At 35.2% G+C, this 10,296-nt stretch overlaps 2 protein-coding genes across 2 annotated transcripts in view; both read right to left on the bottom strand.

Moving 5' to 3' along the window:
• LOC117178842 overlaps positions 1–75 on the bottom strand; it is a 19,042-nt gene extending 18,967 nt beyond the window's left edge. Inside the window, exon 1 of the mRNA XM_033370346.1 lies at positions 31–75. The gene's annotated coding sequence lies outside the window, so the exon portion shown is untranslated. The remainder of the gene's footprint in view (positions 1–30) is intronic.
• Positions 76–1,505: 1,430 nt separating this feature from the next.
• Positions 1,506–1,940, bottom strand: LOC117178533. Its single transcript, XM_033369961.1, has one exon. The coding sequence runs from the start codon at positions 1,938–1,940 to the stop codon at positions 1,506–1,508; it is 435 nt and encodes a 144-aa protein (XP_033225852.1).
• Positions 1,941–10,296: the final 8,356 nt, after the last annotated feature.

Genomic DNA, 10,296 nt, shown 5'->3' with positions numbered 1-10,296 from the left:
ATAAAATAATAGATAAATACAGGAACTTACCCTGATTATCAACAAAATGTATTAAAGTCACGGATGTTGGTTTGTATATATTACGTAGGTCTAAAATCATTTTCACATAATCCTTCGTTGTCAATGTATCTGAAGCAGTGGGCATTACAATAATAATGCAGATGAGAATTGTTGACAACGTTGAAAACTTCATTTTATACGGTTGGTAGTTCTATTTTCTGAATATTAAAACTATTGAAAATATGTTATATGAAATGCCAATTTTAATTTGGATTAAAACTTCGATGAATAAATAGTGTATGTTTTATAGGATTTAGATTGTTATATTTATTTTAATATGTGCCGAGTTACGATCACTGTCTTATGCTATGAGATAAACGTTAATTTTACGGCCTGCTGGCCTTAAAAAATGGACTTGCTTACACTTCCATTTTTTACAAAATTTGCTTACAACTACCTCTTAAAACAAACCTCTATCCACACATTATCTCTAAACCGCTGACTCTTATTGCCTTGCCTTCCTCGATTCGCCCCGCATGGATGTCCCTACTTTCTCGCCTTACCTCAAATTGCCAACCTCTGCTTGCGCGTCTTATACCTAATATTTATCTACTTCCTTTCTCTACCTTTTCACACAAATATTGCGCTCTCTCCCGTGGCATAATCCACGCATAGCTCCTGTTGAACCTTGAGTCTCTTATTCTCCCCTATCCTACTACCTCCTCGCTCTTCATGTCGTTTTTCTTAAACAACTCATATGCCCATATACTTCCCACCAACTCTCTCTTACCAGTTTACTTCCCCTCTTCCAAAAATGTCTCCTTATAGTTGCACGCTTGATTCCCCGTTCTAATCCCTAAACTCGTTCTTTTTGTCCCCCTCCTGACAATATAGTTAGACGTATTTTTTGCCAACCTTAGTGCCCACTTTACATACCTGTCATGTATCCTATTTACCTCCTCACTTACCTACCACCCCCATACCTCCAATGCATAAAATGAGACACTCATCTCTAGCGTATCAAACAATTTTATTCTCCTTCCAAAATCATCTGCGAACCTGTCTCCCAGCTCCCACACCTGCCTCATCACCATATTTACCCTTCTCACATAATCGTTTTCTCTCCCACCCGCCTCTCTCGCATTCTCTCTCTCCCTCTCTCCCTCTTTCACTTTCTCTCTCTCTCTCTCCCTTATATGACCATTGACTCACCATCCATTCGAAACAGGAAGCCCAAGTACACAAACTCTTTCCCCATCTGTGCCTCCTTTCCCTTCCACTTCCATCCTCTCCTTATTCCTCTCACCTACTTTCCTAAACACTATAACGTGGGACTTTTACGCATTCAACTCTAACCGATTCTTATCCAAGTACTTTCAGAGCCTTTTTATCGTCTCCTCTAAAGTCTCCTCGCTCTTTGCTAGCAGCACTTTTTCATCTGCAGATTCGAGTGTCCATATCCTGACTCATCCTACCCTAACTTCTCCTACCACTCCGGTCTTTAGCTAACTTTCCATATCCGCTATTAAAACTGCAAAAAGCTTTTGGCTAATCGGATACCCTTGCATCAACCCCCTATCCATCCACAAACCATCCGAGATTCCCTCTTCTCCTCTCTCCCTACCTTTCGTCTCTTTATATACATCCCTAACCCTCTCGATTATACCTCTCTCCATTCTTCTATCTTGCATTGCCTCCCACACCCTACCCCTATCCACCGAAGGGAACGCGCGTTTTAAATCAATAAAAAAAGCGTACACGTTCGCACCCTTCTTGCCTAATTTTCTATCCACCATGTGCTGCAAGGCGTAAATATCGTCAATAGCGCCCCATCCCTCCCTAAAGCCCGCATGCGTCTCGGAAATTATTCCCTTCCCCTTGACATCCCTCCGCAGCCTATCCTCCAGCACAATCGCGTATACTTTGTTTGCCGTATTCATTAGCGTAATCCATCTATAATTTGCTTGCCTCTCCCTATCCCCTTTTTATGCAGATATGCGATCAACCGTATTTGCCGTATTCATTAGCGTAATCCATCTATAATTTGCTTACCTCTCCCTATCCCCTTTTTTATACAGACATACGATCAACCCTTCCCTCCACTCTATTGGGAATTCCTTCCTCCTGTATACGGTTTTTACTACCCCCTTAAGCCTCTACCTCACCTCTTGTGGATCATTAAAAGTTTAAGATTCACATTGCACGACTGTAGAGTATATCCATCACAATTCTAGCTTTGATTTGTATAACTGCTGTTTTCAAAAATTGAAGCAAAGAATGCTAAACGATTTTGACTATGATTTTTAAATTGTTTACGCTAAAGTTCAGTATTAATGTGCATTTGAATATTCAAAATTTTGAAGACTTCGAAAAAGCTGAATTAACTATTCTAGAATATTCCATTTTTGAACAACTCGACGGTTATGATAGGATTTTAGGAAGTATAAAGCAATGGGAGATGTTATTGTGAACATGAAAAATATTTTGTTATTTTTTTATGAAATTTAAAAAATAATTATTCAATATGAATGTCTAAGCGATTTATTTGCTATTTTATTTACATTACCAGAGAAAGTTTTACGCTACTGAATCCACCGCCAGTTGCATTCAGTTATTACATGCAAATGTAGCAGCATTTATTTCTTTAAACGCAGTTATCAAACTAATCCAACTGCATTTGTTTTTATGATATGAATCTCTCCCTAAACCTTTTAAAGGAAGACTGTCATTGTGTTAAAGTGGAAATACAATACAGCGCTTTTGTGCACAAGTGCATAATCATATATTGTGTAATATTTAATACAATATATAACATAAATTAAAAGTGAAAAAGAAAAAATATTAAATAATTGCATAAAAATGTAATAGGTTTAAATAAAAGAAAAGAAGCACATTAATGAATTCTTACACTTTACGAAACAATAGAAAAAAATGCTCGAAGCGCGGGTATGATCTCGCACTCGTTTTCGTACGTTTAATTCGTACACTCCACATAAGTTTTTTCAAATATCATAAAAATTGTAACTTAAATCGAAAACTGTGATCGTAAGCTCTGATCAACTGTGATCACCCTGTATACGGTTTTTACTACCCCCTTAAGCCTCTACCTCACCTCTTGTGGATCATTAAAGTTTAAGATTCATATTGCACGACTGTAGAGTATATCCATCACAATTCTAGCTTTGATTTGTATAACTGCTGCTTTCAAAAATTAAAGCAAAGCATGCTAAATGGTTCTGGCTATGATTTTGAAATTGTTAACGCTAAAGTTCAGTATTAATGTGCATTTGAATATTTAAAATTTTGAAGAATTCGAAAAAGATGAACTAACTATTCTAGAATATTACATTTTTGAACAACTCGGCGGTTATGATAGGATTTTAGCAAGTATAAAGCAATGGGAGATGTTATTGCAAACATGAAAAATGTTATGTTATTTGTTTATGAAATTTAAAAAATAACTATTCTATATGAATGTCTGAGCGATTTATTTGCTATTTTATTTACATTACCAGAGAAAGCTTTACGCTACTGAATCCACCGCCAGTTCCATTTAGTTATTACATGCAAATGTAGCAGCATTTATTTCTTTAAACGCAGTTATCAAACTAATTCAACTACATTTGTTTTTATGATATGAATCTCTCCCTAAACCTTTTAAAGGAAGACTGTCATTGTGTTAAAGTGGAAATACAATACAGCGCTTTTGTACACAAGTGCATAATCATATATTGTGTAATATTTAATACAATATATAACATAAATTAAAATTGAAAAAGAAAAAATATTAAATTCTTGCATAAAAATGTATTAGGCTTAAGCAAAAGAAAAGAAGCACATTAATGAATTCTCTCATTTTACGAAACGATAGAAAAAAATGCCCGAAGCGCGTGTATGATCTCGTACTCGTTTTCGTACGTTTAATTCGTGCACTTCAACTAAGTTTTTTCAAATATCATCAAAATTGTAACTTAAATCGAAAACTGTGATTGTAAACTCTGATTAACTACAGTCATTAATTAGAATTGAAATTTTTTTTTAAAGAAGTTTCGAAAAGCACCGGCGGCTTTGACGATTGCCTTCTCATTGTGACACTCGTAGTAGCTGTCTCATTATCGCGCAGACGACAGAGGGGACTTTCCTGAAGCCCTATCTTATATATGTTATACTCCAGTTTTCCGTGCCCTAGAAACTTTTCTATTAGGACTTTCATTTCGTTCCTCCCAAGCTTGAGGATGTCCTTCCCTCGGTTAGAGTTTAAATTTGAACCCAAGAGCAATTAGCCTGTCTGGAACCATAGTTTTGCTAGCCTGTCTGGTATTTTGTTGTCCCTAATGCCGCTGTGCCCAGGGATCCAAAGTAGAGTAAGTCAGTTTTCTGTCGCTAGCTTATTTCAAGCCTCAAAGCCCTCCCATTCTAACAGCGACGTCGTCGTTGTTCCATTTAGGGCCATTATAGTATCCCTGCTGTCTAAGCAGATACGGCTGTTTATTTTTGTTGCCGTACTCCATTGCCTTGTAGGCGCACTTGAGCATGGCCATAAGATCAGATTGTAGAACTGTGGCGTATGATCCCATCGCGATTGTGAAGCCGATTCCATTCCTTCTACGATATACACCGGCTCCTGCGTTCTCCTTGTTTCTAGAGCCATCTGTAAACCAGTTGTCTACATCACTGGGCAGGTGTGCCTCACCGTTAGCCAGTTTCTCTTTCGTAGATAGGCTAACTCGATACTTCTTGTCGAAGAGGTAGCGACGAGTGGACATTTTGTCACCTGCGCAGCCATGGCCTTAAGAAACCCGTGGTGTGTCTCAGAATCAGTCCCCGGATCCATCCCAGATGAGACTTCACAGTAGAAAGTTCGACCCTGCTCCACCAGATTACCGCTGCATAGGATAGCCTGGGTCGCAAGATCGCTGTGTAGATCCACATAAGTATCTCCTGTTTCAAATCCCAGCTTTTCCCTATGGCTGTCCAAAAGAGCCATAGAGTCGTTACTAGCTTCTGACACTTGTTTTCCAGGTGCAGTTCATCCACTACCAAGCACCAGAGAAGGATCGATGAAGCGTCTCCCTGCGGACATCCTAAGTCAACGATTCCACATTAAGTGGTATCACCCTTAGCCGTAGTTATGTTCCTGTTTGGCCAACATGTCGCAGGTCAATCCCACGACTGCAATAGGCACACCATGTACAATCAACCTGATCGCCTCTCCAGAGTTGTAGTTGAAGGCTCCTTCGATATCCATAAAGATTTAAATCGCGAGGCCTTTCTGTTTAAGTTGTCCTTCAATTAGGCTTACTGATTTGCTTAGGGCAATCTCGGTCGAGTGACCAGCCCTATATGCGTGTTTCTAATTGTGAAGTGGCCTGCTTGACAAGACCTTATCATGGATATATCTATCCACAAACTTTTCCACTGTTTTTAGTAGGAAAGATGTGAGGCTAATGGGACGAAGATCCTTGGTTGAAATATAGCCGATCCTGCCTGCTTTCGGAATGAAGACAACTCTCGTACCCCTCTATTGCAATCAGAACATATCCCAACATCAGCCTAGCCCTATGAAGTCCCACGAACGGCCCTAATAGTGACTTAAGACATCATGCTCGAAAGTTCCACTTTAAAAAATTGAACGAGATATTGAAGATTAAGTCGTACTTACTCAAATGTGAACATTGCAAGAAGAATTTTAGCTTCAAAAGAAACTTGAGAATGCATTTAGAAAATCATGCAGAAAATAAGTAAAAAATTCTTTTAAGTATAAACTGTCAAAAATAAAGATCATATATGTAAAAAATGATATCACGTCCATATTAAAAAATAAAACCTATATTGTATCGATAGTTTTCGAATTTCGATCAATATAAGCTGTAAATATTTTTAAAAAAGAATTTGTATTTTGGTACTTTCTTTATAATTTCTAAACGAGCTTGTCCAAAATTTTGGAACTTTACCTGAATGTACTTTTTGGTACAAAATTTGACTATTTAGCAGAAAATTACCTTATTGTTTACCATTCTAATTTTGGTGTTAGAAAGTGAACTAAAATTTTCTTTGTATGCTAAATTAACCACTTTTTAAGTTTTTTATTTTAATTAATCTGTTTTAGAAGAAATTTCATCTTTCTTCAATAAAAATGCAGGGTTGAAAATTCTGCTGTTTTTTTTAAAAAGAATTTAATTTCTGTTTAAAATTTATAGTTTGTGTTCATAAATAAAATAAAATATTTTCTGGATAAAGTTCAACTTAGAAAAAATTGTCTTTTTTTAAAGTTGCTCTGTTTTAGAACAAATTTGATCTTTCTTTGATACAAATGCAACTTTTTCGTAGAGAATTTATATATTTTGTTAAAAATTCATCCTTTTTGGTTGAGAGAATTCGTCTTTTTGCATTTGAATTTCAATTTTTTTCGTGGAAACTTATTTTTTGTTTAGAAATTCATATTTCGATCGTGAAAGGTCAACGAAAATATTTTTTAACAGAAAATTCGAAGCTTCTAAACTGCTCAGCTGTCAATTCTAATAGTAATTTCTCACGATATCAGGAGTAGATATCAGCGGCGGATCCAGGCCTTGGTCTCGGAGGGGGCGATCGGGGCGTATAAGTCCAAAAAAGCAAAAAAAAAAATATTTCAAGTTATAAGTATAAAAACTTAGAGCTCGGGGGGGGGGGGCGATCGCCCCCCTCTGGATCCGCCAATGGTAGATATATTAAAGAGAAATTAAATCAATTAATATTTCATTGATCTTATTCTAAATAGCAAAATCATTTATTGACTGTAAACATTTTCTTCAATAATTTTTTTCACAAGATATAGTTATAAAATTCAAAAAGAAAATAAATCTCGCCTTTCATTTCATGAATATATTAAATTAGTGGGAACGATACAGAGGTATTTTATTTCGCTTACCCCGCCAGGAACTTTTTGTTTTATTTCCTATCACTGTTACAGGTCAAAAGAGAAAGAGAGATAGAAATAACTGTCTTTCTATTTTCACTCCCAAAAAGCGGACACTCCATTTTTTTCCGCACGTCAAATTTTATTTTATTCGACACGAGTCCAACCCGAGTAACCAGTACTCTCCGTCCGCTTGCCCTCAGGCATCGCTTAGTTAGTTTTGTCAAAACTGGTCCTGATTGCATTCTAGAGATCTCAAAATCGGAATATTTTAAAGCATGCGAAATGTATCTAGGTGATGTTTTTTCAAATCCACGCACGTGGGTTTGTTGACATGTACCAGCAGCTGAAATATAGATGTGTTTATAGAATTCATAAGTAGGGATGGACGGAAGGGGAACAAGAGGAATTGCGTATGCTGCTATCCATGGTGTCTGAGAACAGAACAAGCAGGCAGGTAAAAATGATGCGTTGACAGGTCGATACACGACATATCGAAACCATCAGTGAAATCGTTCAATGCAGAGCTTTTTTTTCTTTTACCTGCCCTGATATGTTCGTAACATAAACGCCACTTTTTGGTTAAAAATGAATCTTTTGGTTGCAACTTTAACTATTTTATTGAAAATTAATATATTTTTATAATTTTTTTAATTTAATCTGCATTTTTTAAATTTTATATATTTTTTTTTGCTTGAAGGCTTATGTCTTTGATTGAAAATTTAACTTTTTACGGTAAAAACCTTTTTTTATTTAAAATTAATTTTTTAACTGAAAATGTAACTTTTCCATTTTTTTAAGATTGATCTTTTTTGGTGGAAAATTATCTTTTTTTTTTGTGAAAAAATAATTTTCTTGGTTTTGAAATGTCATTTTTGTTTGGTAAAAATCTTTTAATCTTTTATTTAAAAATCTTTTATTATTTATCTTGTTTTTTTTTTTTTTGCTAAATCATCTTTTTTGATTTTAATATAAACTATGACACTTTTTTGTTGGGAATTTATAGTTTCAGGTAGAAAATTTAAATATTATGTAAAAAAATTGTATTATTTTTTTGGAATTTGAATATTAATGATCAAGTAAAATAAAAAACTGAATCAAATAAATATCAGGGAATTTTGAAAATGAAGTTCTCGGATCAGGGGCAAAACTCTTGCCCTCAACTCAGGTTGCCTCCAGGTTGCCCTTAGGGCAACTCAGGGTGCCCTCTTCAGGAGCAACCTGACCCTGTAAGGGGTAATAATCGTAAATGAGGTCCATAGTTCCTCCGTTTTGCCCGTACTAGCAGGTCTGAACCTGTGTCTGGTTTTCCTGCGAAGCTCTTCGAGTTTCCCATTCCACCTTACTTTCGTAAGTAGATTTGAAGTCTTCCATGAAAATATCCCAGTCCGTTCTTCTTTGATTTCTGGCCCATTTCGGGCCCGTGGGTACAATGGATTTTAAATCAAACTCTATCTGTGAGTTATCTGAGATAGTAGGTTCATTTGATGCTCTCCACTCCTTGATGTTATCTCTAAAACTACCGGTACAGAGAGTAATGTTAATGACTTTCTCCCTGACTGAGTTACGAAACGTCGGGTTGTTCCCAGTGTTTAGAGTATCTAAATCAGTGCTGATTACGTATTCAAGTAGATTATTACCTTTTGAGTTGATGTCCGTGCTGTCCCAAAAAGTATGGTGGGAGTTAGCATCGCACCCCAGCAGAAGAGGAAGACCCCTCACTTTGCAATTTTCCACCACTGTACGTACCTCCACTGGTGAGTTGGTATTGCTGTCATATGAAAAGTAAGCCGATTCCACAACTAGCCTTCCGATTCCTTTAAGACCCGTAACTATCCTCATCAGGTCTCTCGAACATACCTCAAGCAGCGGGACTCGTTGACTCCCTTCGCAAGTATGCAGCCCTTGGATTGGCCGCCTTGGGGTCCTTGCGTAACTTTCACATATACTCGCACACCCAATGGTAGCACTTTCACTTCGAACTCTGCCTAGTCAAATCGCGAAGTGACCGACAAGCTCAAGCAAAGTCCGGAGTAAAAAGAAAACCTTACGAAATTTACTTTTCCCGCTGCACAGTAGGCTGGCTCGATAATTTACAATTCAAAATAGTGTACAGGTCGCAGTTGTAAACGGATATGAAAGTTTTTTTTTAGAAATAATAAATATTAAATTTGTAAGAAAACTTATTGATTATATTTATCAATTTTTGTTTCAAATATAATTATTAATATAATGCAAGTTATTTTCTAAAAAAATATAAAAATAAACTCGATATGTATTATATTTAACGTAATATATTTCTAAATTCGAAATACGCAACAAGTTTTCTGCAATTTTTAGGGCACTGAATTTGTCTTCGAATTTAATTTTCATCAGTTGATTTTCCGCTTCGCCAGCCATCGTTAAGGATTTTCAAAAACACTGTCGATTTATAAATATTATTCCGAAGCGATAAAAACAACTTATTCGGAAATCTACACTGAAACTCAAACCATAAGATGAAAAATTAACTTTTATAATACTTCCAACATTAGTACAAGAACTTCTATTCAAAAATCTTCCGAAATTCGACGACAACGTTAGTAACTAGATAGAACTATTGCTGTTTTGAGGATAACTAAGTAGGTGTATCATTCCCTAAATAAAAGGGCGGTGATAGGGAGGGAGTGGGGAAATAATATTTCTTTATTAGTTACGAAACTAATACGAAATTAGAAGGAAGTTTTGTTTTGAAATGTTATTGCTAAACTATTTTTAAACCAGATATTCAATTTATCTAGTTTAATTAAAGGCAGATTTTTTATTTTCCATGCTAAATCGTAGTAGCGTTGTCTAAAAAGTGATTTTCGATCTCAATAAATTAATATTTGAAATTTTAATAACAAATTTTTAAACCGAAACACCTATTACTGGCTCTTTCTTACTAGAAAGTTGTTTTTTACAATAAATATTGTAATTTTTTTTATCAATAAAATTTTACAGTTTATCTTTTATAATAAAAAGTATTTGACACATATATTGAATCATCTTTCATTAAATAAATCAACAATAAACCATTGTTGTTATGAATAATCTACTAATTACAAATAATAGGCCGGTGCCTTATATGGAATATATATCTATGAATTTGCATTAAATAATCGGCTTTTTCTAGAAAGACTTGAAATCGGAAACTATTCACACTTTAAAACAATAAAAATATTAAAAATGAATTATTTATGTTTTCTAAGTCTATCTACGTTAAATATGATACATGTTCAGTTTTTTCTTTTTCTTTTTAGAAAATAACTTGCGTTAAATAAATATATTAAAACAAAAATGGATAAATGTACTCAATAAGTTATCTTAAAAATTTCATGCTGATCATTACTAAAATAAAAACTTTCAAATTTGTTCAC

This window comes from Belonocnema kinseyi, chromosome 8 (genome assembly GCF_010883055.1).
Source record: "Belonocnema kinseyi isolate 2016_QV_RU_SX_M_011 chromosome 8, B_treatae_v1, whole genome shotgun sequence".
NCBI classification, from domain to species: Eukaryota; Metazoa; Arthropoda; class Insecta; order Hymenoptera; family Cynipidae; genus Belonocnema; species Belonocnema kinseyi.
The sequence above is the reverse complement of the archived record's forward strand: the minus strand, read 5'-3'. Positions and strand labels throughout refer to the sequence as shown.